Source organism: Chinchilla lanigera, unplaced genomic scaffold (genome assembly GCF_000276665.1).
Source record: "Chinchilla lanigera isolate Chin_1 unplaced genomic scaffold, ChiLan1.0 scaffold00113, whole genome shotgun sequence".
NCBI classification, from domain to species: domain Eukaryota; kingdom Metazoa; phylum Chordata; class Mammalia; order Rodentia; family Chinchillidae; genus Chinchilla; species Chinchilla lanigera.
This window is the reverse complement of record NW_004955514.1, coordinates 3,498,920-3,516,006: the sequence shown is the minus strand read 5'-3', so window position 1 is coordinate 3,516,006 and position 17,087 is coordinate 3,498,920. Positions and strand designations below refer to the sequence as shown.

The 17,087-nt window shown below is 54.1% G+C and overlaps 1 protein-coding gene across 1 annotated transcript in view; it reads left to right on the top strand.

Annotated features, from left to right (window-relative positions):
* Tbc1d14 (TBC1 domain family, member 14) overlaps positions 1-17,087 on the top strand; it is a gene marked incomplete at its 5' end in the record, with an annotated part of 67,866 nt that overhangs the window by 37,834 nt on the left and 12,945 nt on the right. Inside the window, 5 exon segments of the mRNA XM_013506762.1 lie at positions 4,236-4,354; positions 5,869-5,951; positions 7,211-7,328; positions 8,792-8,898; positions 15,129-15,209. Coding sequence (XP_013362216.1) covers positions 4,236-4,354; positions 5,869-5,951; positions 7,211-7,328; positions 8,792-8,898; positions 15,129-15,209 — 508 coding nt within the window.

The window sequence follows — 17,087 nt, the reverse complement described above, 5'->3', positions numbered from 1 at the left end:
CGGGCTGCCGGTGCCCATGGCCTCGCCCGTGCTGCCGGCGGCGGTCGCTCCGCAAGACGCAGAGCCGGGTGCTCGGTGCGCCCGCGAGTGGCCGCCGGGGAGGTACTGTGTGGAGCGGCGACAGCTCCTCCCGGCGCTTTTCTGGGCTCGTCGCGCGGGTCTCGCGCTTATTCAGCCTCCGAAGCCCTCGCGCGGCCCCGGGAAGCCGGCTTGGAGGGGAAGCCCGAGCTCCGGGCGCACGGCTGGTGGGGACGCTCAGCCCCGCCGTGCCGGGCGGGCTGCGGTCCTCGGCCTGAGCAGAGCCGTCGTACTGCCGCGGACACTAGCCCCGGCTCCCGTGGAGGGGCCGCGCGGGAGGCCTGGGCTCCAGCCGAGCCTGCTGCACCTTCCGGTTGTACTGACAGGCTCCCCGCGGCGCTGGGCGGCCGAGCCGGCGCGCACGGACTTCTGCCTAGAGCCGGCTTCCAGCAAGCCAGGGCGCTCTTCTGGCCAGAGCGTTGGCGCGGCAGAGCTCTCTTCTTCGTAGCTCTCTTCCAGCCCGGTAAGGGCGATCATCCCTGCCCTTCCACCCGGAAGACTTGCTCTTCATTTGCCAGTCCCACTCCTCTCACGCTGTTAGTCTGTCGAGGCAGACTTACCTTTCTTTCCTAACTGAAGAGTTCTTAACCTGATCTTCCACCCCTTCCCCCGGGGGCTCCTGCAGTAGGGTCCACCTGCTGTGTTCGTCGGGGGTGGGGGGGCGGGGGGGGTGCTCTCCACACTGGCGCCGCGCTTTCCTGTCCCTGCCAGTCCGGGCCCCTCCCCTTTCCCCTCCTCGGCCCAGCAGCTCGAGGGTGTGTGTGTTGAGAGCACAAATCCAGAGTGGGCTGCTTCCGCTCAGCGTCTCTGTCCACCCTTTTATCCCCAAGTCAGCCTGCTGCCGCTGTGCGCGTGCCGGCGCCTCTTCTCGGGCCTCTGGTCCTGACTGTCCTGTGCGCTTCGTGGCTCTGGCTGCGGAATGCTCTCGGGGTTCCACTGGCCCCTTGCTGCCTGTTTGCACTCATGGCCTCGCTGTGCCAAGCTAATGCCCTGACCTTACAGCCCTGTGCAAGGAGCCCTGCAAGGCTGGGCGCTGGGGGTCGACGAGGCACTCGTTAGGTCCTGGTGACCGCGCTCTTCTTTCCCTGAACCTGAGTCGTCACAGCTTTGCCCCTGGTGAGGAGCAGCGTGTAACGAGTGTGGCTGCCGCATTGGCACGGACCCTCAGGGCGGGGACTCCAGTGTGTAGCGCTTCTAAAGCAGCAGCTTGCGAGCTCACTGCACAGGGCTCTCAAGCTGATTCTACTATACGCATTTTTTTTTTTTTTTGGCCGTTTTCTTAAAGAGTGTTACCGGGACGGACCAGTTAAACTGAGTTGCACTAGGACCTTGAAGAACCCTTTTCTCAGGTCCTCTGTGTGGTGGTCCAGAGTAGACTGGGCAGCAGGTGCCTGGGTGGGCAGTTGTTTTCCTGGTGGCCCTGCAGGCTCTTGCTGGGCCCCCGCGAAGCAGGCAGTGCCGGGAGGACAGGGAGGCTCTGGGTCGTCTGGGCTCACCGCCTCCCACGCTGTCTGTCCCACTCCAGCTGCCCACTCGGTGCTCGTTGCTGGTTTGAAGGGAGGAGGCTGAGGCCGAGTGACCACTCAGAGGACTTGCTTCAGCTCAGAGCCAGGTCTTAGAGCGCGGTATTTTTTGTTTCCAAGGCCTTAGTTCTTGCCACACGAGTGCCGACCCTAATGCTGATGACGCGTGACAGCGCGTATACCAGGCTTTCCCCCCTCCCAGGGGCCTCAGAGTGAGCAGACTTCTTGCCCCTGGGGTGGGTTTTCCTGGCGAGGAGAGTGAGGCCACGGGAGAAGGAAACCCAGGTTCGAGCCCGATTGTGTGGCTGTTGCCAGCACATTCAGACTCAGAAATGCCACTCAGCCATAGAAGGGCTGCGTCCTGATGTCAAGTGATTTCAAGTTCGGGCAGGCCAGGCTTCCCCTGTTATTTTAACCATGAGGAAAGGTGTATTTGGCTGTGGGTCTCCACTAACTCAGCACTTAATTCAGTATTGAGGACTCCCTGTCCTGATGGTGGTGGAGTTAATGCCTGCCCTGTCTGCAAGGGGGGCTTGCATGGATTCTGTGGTGAGAACCGGTGATCGGGCGCCTCAGGGCTTGGCCTGCCCATCGGGGAGGTGGGGATGATGGCCTCCTCCCTTCAGGGCTGGTGTTGGGGCTAAGCTAACTGCGTGCGAGGCCGTGGGGACACGCGTGGCCCCTTAGCCTAGGTGGCTACCACTCATGCTGTCCCTCGGGATGGCGAGCAGTGCTGGCTGGAGGGCACCGGGGCTTTTGGTCAGGGACCAGGGCCTCTCCTTCCTGTGCCCGCCGCTGGCTGCGGACTCTGCAGAGTCCCCGATAGTGGTTTGGCCGTGGACCATCTTCCCTGGCATGGTTGTTTTAGGTGTGAGGGGAAAATGAGTAATGGCACATACAGTCTGGTCCCTGTGCCCCCGAGCTGGCACTGGTGGCTGCCTGACCATCTCCCGTGGTCACAGCAGCCAGCTGTGGGGTGCTTGTGCCCACTTCACATGGACACGGGGCCGGGGATTCCAAGCAAGCCTGCGGCCTGAGTCACAGTGGCCCTCGGAGAAGCCGAGTTTGTCCCCAGGCCTGCGCCTGGCCAAGCGGGACTGGACTTTTCTCACCGCCGTGCTCCTGCTTGAGGCTGTCCAGGAGGCAAGGCCGGTAGCAGGGGGTTGTAGAGGAGGAGGGGGACTTGTGGGGACCTGTGGGGCAGATGGAAAGGGGCGTTTGGGTTCAAGGACAGCTGGCTTTGGGCTGCAGTGTCTTTGCATTGGCCTGCAGTTCACTAAGCCAGGCTTAGCAGATAAGCCGCGCCTCGTGGGTATTTGCGACTAATTCCTGTCAGAACGTAGCATGCCTCAGAATCTTTCCCGGCACACAGGTTTTGGTAGATTTTCTGTGAGCTTACAGGTTTTGGTGTCTGGGTGTTGGACTTGAAGCTTTCTGTGGCTGGCACCGTGCTCAGTAGCTGCTGGGCAGGCCTCAGGTGCTTGGTTCTGTGAGCAAGTCAGCCTTTTCTCAGTCTCAGGTAAACCCAGGTGATGCGTACTTCAGTGGGAGCTTTGAACTTCAGAGTGGGCCAGGGTGCAGTGTGTACCCAGCGCATCTGCGTGTACTGAAACTGCCCCTTCCCCATTTCTGGCTGAGAGAATAATTGCTTGTGAGATGACATTGTGAGTGATGCCCCTCTTGACAGCTGTGTCAGTGAAAGCCACTTAGCAATTAACCACCACCTCCCACCGGCCTTGTCTTGCCTCTGGAATCTCAGGTTAGCTGTGCGTTTGTTTGGCACTTCCCGGCTGCACAACCTTCTCCTAAGGGGTGTTCCCGAGAGCCGTGTCTGTAGTTGGACCTGACACAAAAATACTGTCTTAACTTTTCAGGGAGCTTAGCACACGCATGTTATTTCTGAAGCATCAACTTCCTGGGCCCCTGAACCTTTCTGGCTGGGTGTCTGAAGTGTGGGTCACCAGGTGTGACTAAGCTCTATGGTCGCAGTCTGGGGAACATACTGGTGACTCAGTAGGTGGGTATGGAGGCTGCTCTTAGATTTCCAGGGCCTCGTAAAAGTATTTACATAACAATTTGTGGTGACTGCTTCCCAGTGGCCAGTAATTAGTCACAATACATAGTGTTCAGTTGGGGTGGTGGTGCATACCTGTAATCTCAGCTACTCAGTAGGTTGAGGCAGGAGGATCACAAGTTGGAGGCCAGCTTGGGCAACTTAATGAGACCCAGTCTTCAAATAAAGATAACAAAGACTTGGGATGTAGCTCAGTGATAGAGGGCCCCATGGTTTGATCCCTAGTACTAGGCAGAGTGTCTTACGATGTCCAGGAGACAGGAAACACACTGCTCACCGGGAGAAGCTGAGTCAGGGCTCCCGGTCTTTACCAGGGGCCACTTTGATGACAAGCCCTTGGTGACCAGTGCCACCAGGGGAGCCATGCCCACCTTGGTGCAGAGTGAGGGGCCCTCTCGGTGTAGGTGTTTCCTTCAGGATTGTGGGGGTGATTTTCAGTGTATCATTCTCAGAGTTGATCTGAAGGACTCTCATTGCAGAATAACTTTCTTTCCTTTCCCAGAACTTTGTGATACAAGAAACGTCTGGCCCCAGGCTCACCCTTGGTTTCTCTGCCCTAGGAATATGAAGACAAGGCTGGAAGACCTAGCCGGCCACCTTCGCCAAAGCAGAATGTGAGGAGGAATCTTGATTTTGAGCCGCTTTCCACCACCGCCCTCATCCTCGAAGACAGACCAGCGTGAGTCTTTGCGCTGGCTCGGTGTGGGGTAGCAGACGAGGACCTGTTAATCCCGTCTCCTTAGGAAGGAGTGAGGCCCGTGGGAGGCAGGCAGAGGAGTGGCCTCAGCAGGTGTCACGCCTGTGTCCCATGCATTCTGGTACAGTGGCACGTTTCTCACTTGGAAAGTGGCCCTTCAGCATAGGAGTTTGCACCAGTTTTTCCATTCAGGCGATGTTCATTTCAGCATCTAAGAACACTGTAGTAGTAAATGCTGGGATGTACACTCCAGCGTGCCGTTTTGTGGTGTGGTGGGACTGCAGAGCCCTGTGGACTGGCTGTGGGGTCCTAGGGATCGCCGCCAGCAGGGGGTGAGTTCCCCATGCAGCGCCTGCTCTGGCTCCCCGGGTGTGATGAAGGGCCCATGTTGAGACACGTTCACGGGTACAGGAATTGCTCCCTTGTGCAGAGATGCAACAGATCTGTTTTAGTATTGAATTTCTCTAGGGCGTTGTGCTAGAATGGAGGGTTCCGAGCTCAGGACAGGGTAGAAGAGAAAGGAAAAAAAAAGAGGTAAACATCTAGTTTATCTCTGTGAGGCCCATACCAATCCTTGAAAATTGAAAACGAGTGAAATCTCAAAGTGCGTTTTGCTGTTACTCGGCTCTCAGCAGCAGGAGCCCCTGAGGTGCAGGCTGCAGAGTTAGGCAGAGGCCGTCGCACTGGGAGGAGCAGCCCCGCCAGTGCTCTGAGGGGTGGATTTGGCCCATTCTCGCACCGCCAGCAGCAGTCGTTCCCAATCGCCCAGGGAACAGGGTCCTGTTCGGCGAGGTGGCAGCAGTGCAAACGTGGGTGTGAAAGCTTGCATTTTATCGGTGTCATGGGTGTAGACCTGTGATAACACATTGTGTATTAACAATAAAAAAGAATTAGAGCTAGTAATGAAACTTGTACACTTGAAAAGCACAGCAAGAGCCGGGCGTGGTGGCACACACCTGTAATCCCAGCACTTGGAAGGCTGAGGTAGGAGGATTGCTGTGAATTTGAGGCCAGCCTGGGCTATAAAGTGAGTTCAGGACCAGCATGAGTTGCATAGTGAGACCCTGTCTCAAAAAGACAAAAAGCCCGAAACATAGCAAGAAGCCATGCAGGTGTACATGTGGAGTGTGCTTGCTGTGGGCCTGGCGCAAGGATTCAGGGTTGCTGCTCGGAGGGCAGCCGGCCCGGGGCTGAGGCTGGAGATGAGCAGGGCCCTGTGGCCCGTCAGTTTCCGTGGAGAATGGGGCAGGTCGCACCAAGGTTTTTCTCTGTGGTAATTATGGGTAATTGGTTTTCTTGTTTTAATCTGTGGAATTCATTTGTTTTAGCAGTGAGCTTTTTGCTTTTACCAAAAAATACTACAGTTTCTAAAAGAACTGTGTAATTTTTAAAAAACTGGTTTTTGATGCCGAGCTTTACATCATTTTGTAACCGATGCTGCAGGTGTCTTTTCTCAGACTCTTACTTACGGCGAAACCCATTCATTTCCCATCAAGCAACCTCCCCGCGAAGCCAGCCGACGAGGCCCAGAAGCACAGGCAGCAGTATGAAGAGATGGTGGTGCAGGCCAAGAAGCGAGGTGGGTGCGGACGCCGGCGCCGGGCTGGCCCTCTCACAGTGCTCTTTTCATCTTACGGAACCGTAGAACCTCAGTGTCCTCAGAAGCTTTAGTATTTTCAGATTTGTAATTTGTAATTTTCCATCAAAAATAAGAGATTCTGTTCATCCTGGTAACTTTATTTCAAGGTGCAAACCCTTTAAACTTCCGTGAGGAAAGAGGCCGTCAAGACAAGGATTGTGTGGTCGACAGAGCCGTGGCCGTGATGTGGGAATTTCTTTTCCTGCCGGGCCGTTCTCTTTCTCTTTCTCTTTACAAGAAGATGGGTTGGAGTCAGTAGGGTCCCTTGGAACACTTAGACCTCTAGCTTCTCAGATACTCAGCTGTGTGGCTGAGAAATCGGTGGTGGTGGAGTGGAGGCTGTAGCCCTCAGGAAGGAGGTGGCTCCGGCCGTGCCCAGCCTGGCTGGCCCTTCAGGCCATCGCCCTAGATGGAGTGGGTACTGGATGGGACAGAGTTTCAAGTGGGGAGGATGGGAACGCATAGGGGCAGACGTGGTGGCGGCTACACACGAAATTCTGCTGAGCAGTGCAGTTAAGTGGTTCAGATAGCAAAATTGTACGTGATGTGTTTATTCCTGTAATAAAGAAGTACGCCCATGAGCGTCCCTGTGATTGTTTCCAGGACCCCCTGTGAATACCAAACCCCAGGTGTGCAAGTGTCAGGCAGAAACGCCATTAATCAAATGTAAATACTGTGTGAATAGTTGATGCACTGTATAGCTTAGGCATAGTGACACGAAAAGTACCTGTGCTTGTTTGGTGCAGACGTGATTTTTCCAAATGTTTTCCCGCCCTAGTTGGTGGATGCATGGGTGTGGAGTGTGTGCACACTGAAAGCTTGGGTCTCCTCAGACTCTGCTGCTGTGCGAAGGGCAGGGCCGTAGCTGTTAGGAGTGGGCCCGCAGTCACCTTGGGAAGGGTGGGTGAGGGCATCCGAGGGCCTTCTGGTGCCCGGGCGATGTGGTGTTATTGGAAGCCGGGTTCTCCTGGGCTTGTCTGAAGTGTGCACCCTGATGTTGTATTTGCACTGCACATGTTCCTATGTAGTGCTGCGTCTGAAAAGTCCCCTGCAGGATGTACTGAGCGCCCTCAGATCCATGGGCACAGGTGGGACGGGGCTGGTGGTAGCACTCTCAGCGCCCTTTGCTGGTGTGCTGCAGTGTGATGTGGAGGCTATCACTGATGCACGTCTCCTCCTTGTGTGATTGTGACTTCCAGAACTCAAGGAGGCCCAGCGGAGGAAAAAGCAGCTGGAGGAGAGGTGCAGAGTGGAGGAGAGCATTGGGAACGCCGTTCTCACCTGGAATAACGAGATCCTGCCTAACTGGGACACCATGTAAGGCAGGGAGCCCACGCTGTCAACTGCAGCCGCTCCTCCTGAGCTGGGAGCAGCGCTGTGCGGGGCATGTGCTGCGGGGCGGGGTGGGCTTGGTACAGGCTGCCTCCTCAGTCCAGCTGGGAATCCTGAGACAGCCCCTTCTTGCCCTTCGGTTCGTCTTGTGCCTGGCAGCCTGACCATCTCTGGAAAGCACACATCTTTGCCACTCCCTAAATTTCCCTCATTTCCCGGGATCCTCACTGTAGACCTTGAACCTCAGCGCTCAGCTGCCTGGACCCCACTCTGTGCTCTGTGAGATGCCTCCCACCCCCGCTGCAGCCTCACCCCATTCTCTTCTCTATGCGGGCCCAGCCCTGGCCCCAGAGGACCATCAACAGGATTGGTGCTTTTCAATTGCAGAGTCTTTGCATGTTCTGTTTCCTGGGTCTGAGGCTCCCTTGACCTGAACCTCCTCATCCTGTTCACAAAAGCTCTGTGCTCCCGGGGGAAGACTTTCCTACCTGGCCCGAGCTCCAGGTGTCTGGACGATTCCCCAAGGCCCTGCTGCCTCTCTAAGGGTGGAGACCAGGTTGTCTCTGACACTAACCCCAGGTATCGGTGCAGGGCAGGCACCCGTGGAGCCTGTGACTTGCTCACTTTCGAGGGCCAGTGTCCACCTCCCTGTCCCCCTGTGTGGTCAGAAGAGGCTGGTGGGGAGCACGGGTGCCGTGGTGCTGGGACTCTCCTGACTGTGCCTGCGCTGGATCGATCCCTGCAGGGCTCTTGTCCGAGGAGAGGCTGCGCTAGGCAAGAGTCAGGCCAGGGCCTGCTTCTCTAGCGCTGTCCCTCGGAGGCTGGGTGCTGCCAGGAAACACGCAGCACTTTCCTTACATGGAACCAGTGACGGGCAGAGGGTCACAGACTCTGGCTGTGTACCCGTGTGGCCGCTGTGCCTGGCCCTGCAGGGCGCTTTGGACTTTATTGCACTTGATATTTGCTGCAGCCCGTGGGAAGGTTGCACCACCTGGTCCTAGCAGGTGGCCCTGGTCCCCCGAGTGAGGGTGGAGCGTGACACAGCCCGGCCCTGGGGCCTCAGCTGTGCCCCACACCGGGCCACGTCCAGAGTGCTGCACTGTCCTGCCGCCTCTCCCTTTTCCGGTCTTCAGGGAGAGCGTGTTCATTGCAGCCCACAGTCCTGAACACCTGTCGTCTTTGGAGTGTTCGAGCTCGTTGTCCTCGGCCCTCACAGCCTGGCAGCTCAGAGCTCCAGGCTCACCTGTGTGCAGCAGGGCAGTGGCTGTCTCGTGTGTCTGGGCTCCAGCGTTCCCTCTGTACATGTTGCAACAGGGGCCCAGCAGAAGATCGGTGCGGTCTGTGGATGCCACACTCGCTGAGGGCAGGGTGGCACATCCCTGGCCCCGGTGGTGTGGGTGCCTGTCCTCATGGTGAACACGCTCGGAGCTCATTTCTGTTCTGTGCAGGTGGTGCTCACGGAAGGTTCGTGATCTGTGGTGGCAGGGAATCCCGCCCAGCGTGAGGGGCAGAGTCTGGAGCTTAGCCATCGGCAATGAGCTGAACATCACTCACGGTGAGTGGCCCCACGCTTGGGCTGGGGCCTTCTGTCCCTGCCCCTGCTGGGAAGGTGGTGCTGACTGCCTGCAGCTGAGCCTTTGAGAGGCTGCATGCCACACCTGTGTACCCAGGAAGCTACACATAATGGGCAGCGGGTTCGGTGCCAAGTACTTTGGGTTCCTGGGTGCAGGGCACATGCTGCAAGTGGAAGGACAGTGGATGTGGCTGGAAAGCCTCAGGTCACACCCTGAGTCCTGTGGAAGGCAGGTCTTGGTCAGTAATGGTGGAGGTGCTTGTTGTCCTCGGGCTACCTGTGGGATGTTTTTCAAGCAGCCTTAGAAGTTGAAGCTGGAGAAGTTGCGAAGTATTTATTTGTCTGTGTTCCAGAAGCTTCCTAAATTCCATCAACAGCCCTGTGTGCAAATTGTAGCATGCAGTGTCTTGCGTGTCTGTGTGTATGTTCAGTTTTTGATTCTCATTGATGCATGGGTTGATTTTATTTAAATTAAAACCTTCTGTGGACTGGATTATAGTGGGTTGGGCTAAGCAGCTAATTAACAACCCCATGCACTCTCGTCCGTCCTTGACTGTGTGTTGTGTCCTGTGAGCTGTGTCTGTCTTGTATAGTCAGCTGCTTCGTGTCACTTGTCCGCAGGACACTGTGGCCACTCTGCCTGCGTGCCCAGCCCAGTCTCTGCACGTGGCAGCCTCTGCAGAGACATTTGTTGAGCAAATGGAAGCGTCTTACGTGGTCTGCACTGTGCCACCTCTGAGCCAGCACCAGAGCACAGGGAGCTGGTGTGCCGGCTGCCCATGCCAGGCGTCACAGAAGTTCTTCACTTCCGTGCCATCTTTAACAGTGGGCAGTGCTCTCGCTGGGCAGGCCTTGGCAACCTCCTTTTCCTCCTGAGAAGGTTTAGCATCCTGCAAGGGCTGGGAGTGTGCCCAGGCCCACGGCCAGTATGTGTGGAGCTGGTGCCCTCGCTTTGACCCTGGCCAGTTCCAAAACCCTGTTGTGACATCAGAAACCCTAGGGTTTTGGCCTTTTCATGGTTGTGTGACTGGAAAACTTACGAAGGCCAATCAAATGGTACTTTAAAACTTGGCTCTTAGACAAGTCAGGCTTGTGCTTTTGGTATCGGGGCTGAGTGTCTGAGAAGAAGGCTTTTCCTTCTTTTTTTTTTTTTTTTACTTTTAAAAGTCCTGAGCTCCTGAGTTCGATTCCCAGTACCAAAAAAAAAGTCCTGAGCATTTTACTATTTTTTATTAGCGTGTGTAGTGCATGTTTACATTTGTCTGGGGGAGTAGGTGCGCCTACACGTGCTGATGCGTTTTATTCCCTGCCCACTCCCTTCTGTCTAGGTCCCCTTTCCATTTGCAGACGGTCTTTTTTCTGCTTCCTTTTACGTCTGGGAATCTGCGTTTCTTCCGGGTTCCCTGATTTGGTGGAGTGGTTTTCCACAGGACCCAGAGGCACACCATGAGGTTGTTTGTGCTAACGTGAGCATCTTACCGCTGAACACCCCCCTCAGGACTGCTTTCATTGTACCCCGTGGGTTCTGGTGTGTGACACTGGCATAACTGTTTGATTCTAGGAATTGTTCAGTTTTTTCTGCGATGCATCAGGCAGTCAGGAGTGTGTTGTTTAATGTGCAGTTTTTTGTGGAATTTCTGTGGTTTCTTTTGCCATTGATTTCTAATTTCTGTGTTCTGTGATCTAAGAGTATACATGAAGAAAGTTTGGTTCTTTTATATTGATCTAAGCAAGCTTTGTGGACTAGCGTGCAGTCTGTTTGGAGAAAGTCCCATGTGCCGCTGAGAAGCACATGCACCCTGCTCTAGGGCAGACCACCTTGTAGGAACCTATTAAGTCCATTTGTTTGAATGTGTGGTTCAGCTCTGATATTTTTTGTTGATTATATTTTTGTTTTTTGAGACAGAGTCTCACTGTGTAGTTCAGGTTGGCCTTGAACTTGGTGGCAATCCTCCTGCCTCAGCCTCCTCAGTGCTGGGATTACAGGCGTGGGCTATATGTCATGCTGGATTACTATGCCCAGCTTGATTTGTCTGTTTGTGACAGTGGAATAGTGAAGCGCCCCCACTGTGATTGTGTTGATGTCTGTTTGATCTTCCATGTGTGGTAGTATCTGTTCTGTGAGGCCGGGTGCACTGGTATTCAGGGCGTATGTATTTACAAGTGTTGTCTCATGGGAAGAGGGTTAGTAACTGGCCCACCAGCACACACCGGTAAGACCATGGGGAGATTTTGTAAACTGGCAGTTGGACCCACTGTATTGAGGGTGCCAAGTCCCTGTCTGTGGAGTGGCTCCTGGTGGTCACTGGCAACACGGTTCTTGTCCGTCTCCTCCTGGAAGGATGAAAGCGTCACACACCTGGAGCTGAGAGCAGGCGGAGATTCTAGCCATGGCTCAGGACACCTCCACTTTTCCTGAAAACATTCACCCTTCGGAGAGCATGGTGGTGCGGGGTTGTGTCTGAGAGCTGTACCCGCTGCCTCGGCAGACGCCTTGCCCATGAGTTAGTCTCCACAAGCCTACAAGTCAGTAACCGGGATGTTGGAGTGGAATCGTGCTGCTGGAATCTGAGCTGCCCTTTAATACGGTAGCATGCACTGCCTAGGAGGAGAGGTGCCCTGCCCTCTTTTTCAGAAGTAATAATGGGAAAACAAAGCGATGAAAGCTGTGGGTTGCTTTAGTCACAGCCTTGGTGGCGACTGTGACCCCGGACTTTGGGGGAGCTGGGCAGTGACAGAGCCAGGGTGCAGGTGCCTGGGCCGGTCCTCGGGGGCCCTGAGATGCGTCCTCACCCTCGTCCTAGTCCTCGTCCTTGGAGAAGCTTGGGGCAGGGCCACAAGGATGGTCTGCTAGTGGGAGCTGTTACTGAGTGTGACCCCACGCCGCAGAGAGAAGAGCTGCTGAGCAGGCGGGAGCTCAGCGTGGAGGGGAAGGTGAGACCGATGGACACTCGCCTTCCTCGCCCAGAGCTCTGCCTGTCCTCGGCGCCTCTCCCAGCCCCACTGCGCCTCCATCGGCAAGATGTGACCCTGCGCCAGGCAGGCAGCGGTGCCATCGCGTCCTCTGTTGAAATGGCACCCATCCAAATCCTGAAAATCAAGTCCTGAGCGTCGACATTCCTCATGGTGAAGCTTGAACATGGAAATTGTGAAAACCACAAGTCCCATGAGAAAGAGGCTAAGAGGGGGCAGACTGAGTCCTGGCGAAGGCGCTGGCCACACTTCATTTGAAAATGCGTCCTTGGTCCGCGTGGGCACTCCTTGCAGCCGAAGCAGCTCCAGGGCCTTGTAAAGAATTAAAGGTGCGTTTGCCGGAGGAGCCAGCAGGTTGCTGACCGTTTGCAGATAAGGTGTGTGCCCGAAGGCTGTGAGGGTGTGCAGTGGTGTTGCTGTTCCACCACAGGTGCTGTGGCCACCAGCGTCACCCATGCTGAAGTGCAGGCGGCGGATGTCCAGGTAGGTGGAGCAGCGAAGAAGCTGGTGTAGAAGGCGGGGAGTATAACAGGAAACACTCCTGTCGGCACATAGCAGATGCCAACCACGTGGAAAGTGAATGTGAACATCTCCGAGGACAGCCACGCCCTAAAGAAAGCAGGGGTTCAGCATGTTGTAAGACTGCAGCTCTGGGCCAGGCATGGTGGTGCCATGCCTGTGACCTCAGCACCTGGGAGGCTGAGGCAGGAGGACCGCCATGAGTTTGAGGACAGCCTAGGCTACATAAGTGAGTCTGCACTACATAGGGAGACCCTGTCTCCAAAAAAACCAAAAAAATAAAGGTTCTACCTCTAGCTAATGGTCCTGGAAGCTTTTAGCGACACCTTCTATGCAGCCGCCTCCTCCTCTGTTGTCATATGTTGAGTTCTATTTTTAGTTTTTACCTTCCTTTCTAAGTTTTTTTCCCCACTTTAAAACATTGTCAGCATTAATGTTTTACAATTTACCATGCTGTGTGTTTTTTCTTCGCATTTTCAACACTGAAGGTAAACTGTATAAAGACTTCCACGGAGTTCTAATTTGTATTACGTATTTTTTGCAGATTTTACCCCATGAAAGTGCATATTACAGTGCTAACCCTGTAATGTGTGAAGCATTCTGTGTACATAGAAACTTTGGAACTTCCTCAGTAAATGAAGAGATGTGTTTTCTGTACATCTGCTTTTTTTCTGCAGGGTAGGGGGTCTTTTGGTCTGGCTATGTAGTTCAGGCTGGCCTTGAACTCACCACGATCCTCCTGCCTCAGCCTCCTGTGTTGGGATTACAGGCGTGCGCCACCACACCCAGCTTGCATTTGTAAAAGATAAAATTGCTTGAGATCTTGGCGCTTTGGGCGTGTGCGCAGAGCCATAGCTGTGGTTGATCTCACTAATCAGTCTTGTCAGATGTGTCAGGTGGAGCCAGAACTGGGGTACACGCTTGCAATTCCAGCTACGTGGGAGGCTGAGGCAGGAGGATAGGCAGTTTGATGCCAGCCCGGGCAGCTTAGCAAGAGCCTGTTTCAAAATAAAAAATAAAAAGGGCTGAGGAGGTAGCTCAGTTGGTGAGTGCCCTGGATTTGATCCCTAATTCTGCCCCAAAAGAGTGTTAGGTTGTCTGATAATATTTCAGATGCATAGTTACAAAGCTGGGACGTGCCTTTGTGCCTTTGACTTTTCAGCCTATTTCCTTCTGAATATAGTTCATCTGCTCATTATTATTATTATTATTATTTTTTTTTCCCTGTACCGGGAATCGAACTCATGACTTTGCACTTGCCAGGCAGGCGCTGTGCCACTGAGCTAAATCCCCAGCCCCAATCTGCTCATTATTTATGCCCCTCTGACTGTCCTTAATAGACCTGAGTGTGTTTTTAACCAGGTTTTATTGGTACATTTTAGATGCACATAATGGTCACATTCATCATAGAGGATTTATGTCTGCCTGTGATATAACTTGTTTTTCCCATTCCGTACTCTCCCTTCAATCCCTCCTCCTCTCCCAGTTTACAAAAGCTTTATTTCTGTTTTTTCCTTCTTTTCTCATTTTTTGTTTTATTTTTCCCTTCTCCCTCCCCATTTGAACATTTCCTTCCTATATCACAATACCTGTTACACACCTCGGTCCTTATTTATACTTTCAGTTTCTCACACCAGACAAACAATGCAGTATTTACACATGTATCCAGTTTATTTCATATAAGAGTATGGTCTCCAGCGCATCCATTTTCCTAGAAATGTCTCAAGCTTATCCTTCTTTATGGCAGAATAGTACTCCATTGTATGAAAGAACCACATCTTTATCTGTTCACCAGTTGATGGGCATTTGGGCTGTATCCAAAATTTGGCTATGACAAACTGCCACTATATGCCTGAGTGTTTATGCTCTCAAAAATACGGAATTGCCTATTTTATTGTGTGAAGCGACCTGTGACATATCCGCTCATGTTTTGATATGCTTCTGAAATAAATCTCCTTTGAAAAACGTACACGAAGGTCTTGACACGCCCACCACCAGGCTGTAAGACGTGTCTCGCTGCAGTCACTTTGAGGGGGCGGCAGTCACAGTCGTGAGCTGCTGGTGGCACAGGCTGCCCCTCGGGACAGTTTCCCCTCCACCACCAGCGGTTCCGGCCGGTGGGAATGCGTTAAAGAATTTTTTAAATGATTTTTACCAGAATCCTGTTTTCGCCAGGGAGTTTACTCGGTGGAGTTTGCGCCGTGGCACAGCACCTGCCTGGCAAGCATGAAGCCCTGAGTTTGAGTCCCAGTAAAAAAAAAACAACCCGTATTTTCAGGATTTTGGATCCTGTTCTAGGGTTTTGATCTTGGGGACTTGGGCATTCAGGATTCTAGTCTTTGGCCCGGGTCCCTTGGGATATTGGTTCCCGCCGCCCGTCTCCCGGACTGAGTGGCTCCGTGTGCCGTGGGTGCGGGGTTGAGGTTGGTGAGAGGCGGCAGGTGCGCTGCCCGGCCGGCGGGGTCAGTGGGTGGCCGTGTGGTAGAAGTGCCAGGCACAGCGGTAGTGAGCGTGGTGTTCCTTTGCACACGTCTGTGTGTTTACACGAAGTGCTTCCAGGTCAGGTCGGGAGGAATCGGGCTGGGGATGTAGCTCAGCTGAGTTGGTCAGCGGCCTGTGACAGGTGCGTTACGCCTGTCACGGGTGAAGGAGGTGCTCTGGTATTCTCGGTGTTGCTGAGGAGATGTGACACATGAGACTCATCGAGGCTTTTCTTCCAGAGCTCTTCGACATCTGCCTTGCCCGGGCCAAGGAACGGTGGCGATCCCTCAGCACGGCAGGCGCGGAGGTGGAGAGCGAAGGTACAGACCTAGCCACGCAGAGCCACTGCCCCGAACAGTTCTGGTGGGAAGCCGGCCTCGGCAACCTCCTTGACAGGAAGTGTGATCCTCGTAGCATCAGCCCCAGACGTCCGCAGCCTCACCTGCTTTGCGTTTGGGTCTGATTCGCAGCTCAGCCTTGCCATGCGCACTGCTCCCGCAGGGAGGTGCCCTTGTGTGGCCCCTACTCTGAGCTTCTGCATATCGGCCCAGAGCAGCTGCTTGCCTGAGGTCCTGTCTCGCTCTTAGCGAATTCCCTGGGATGATGAAATTGTGCGGCCCAGCACTTTAGATTGTCATGGAGCAGTGCGGAGTCAAAAGCGCAAATGAGCTAGGGGTTCTCAGATGTGTTCTTCCTAGACTGGGAGGCGGGGAGGAAAGTCACTTCCCGGGTAAGAGACCTCCTTAGGATAGTAATTATTTTGTGCTTCAGGGGCTGTGTGGAGTTTTGCAGGGCAAAAAGCAAGAGTTTGCGTTTATTCTCTCTAGCAGTATGCACTTACTCTTTGGGAAGGAGACTTGGGAGGTGACATGAACTCATTGAAGAGGTTACACCAGATGTCGCTGAGGAGGAGGGAAGACGAGGGGAGGGAAGGGAGGCCAGCACGTCCTGGCTGGGTGACAGTGTCCCAGAGAGGGCACGGTGGTCAGGGACAGGCTCTTTGTGGCGTGCGTGGAGATGCAGGGCACGTGGAGTGGAGTGGAGCGAGGACTTCATCTTCCGGGGCCTTGAGTGCAGACCTGGGGCCCGGTGGAGACCTGGGCTGGCACAGCTGTGTGCGGCTCCAGCTGTCGCCGGCGTTGTCCTCTGTTTCAGCGCAGAGTTCACCTAAGAGCAGCTGTGCGCCTGTACACGTATGTGCTGCTTCACGGAGCGGCATTTGTAAGCAGTAGGACCTCACAGTTCACGTGAGCCCTTTGCGCCTGACCTGCCGGGCTGCTCGCAGCCGCTGCCGTCCCCGGAAGCTGCTGCCAGGAAGCTGAGTGAGGGTGTGGGAAGAAGAGGACACTCAGACCCGGGCACTGCTTCTCCGCCGGCTCCCTTTGGCGCCCCCACGGGATCACTGCTCTTGTTACGTGTGTTTACCGTGGTCTTTTAAAGTACTATGTGGTATTGGAATTTAGACAAATGCAAAACAAGTTCCTCATGAGTATTGGTCCGAAATATTACAAGTGTCACACTGTAGTAGATCCCACAGACAGTCTGCTTCCATTTCACTTTTTAAAAGACAGTCTGCTTCCATTTCACTTTTTAAAAAATAATTATTTATCTTTTGTCTTTTTGAGACAGGGTCTTGCTATGCAATTCAGGCTGGCCTTGAGCTCACTTTGTAGCCCAGGCTGGCCTCAAACTCACAACGATCCTCCTGCCTCAGCCTCCCAAGTGCTGGGATTACAGGCATGTGCCACCGCGCCTGTCTCATTTCACTTTTTTTGTTGACAAAAGACATTATGCTTGCCACATAGAGCATGTTTTGAGGTATGCAGGCATGGTACAGTGACTGCTTTAGGTAGTTAACATAGGGGTCGCCTCACATAGTTACCATTTTTGTAGTAAGAACACTTCAGACCCGCTGTCTCAGCATTTTCAGCAATGCCATAGGTGGTTACCGTGGTCACCATGTTGGACAATACATCCCTCCTGTCAGACTGAAGTCTGGTTTCCTTTGACCAGTCCTCCCAGCTCCCTTCTTGCCCCTGGCAGCCCCGATGCTATCCTGTGTTCTGTGAGCTTAACATTTTTAGGTTCCAGCAGAAGTGAGAGCATGTGGTATTGTGTTTACTGTGCTTGGCTCATTTTGTTTAGCAAAATGCCCCTAGGCTTGTCCATGTTGTCAGTAAGGACAGGCTCCTTTTTCT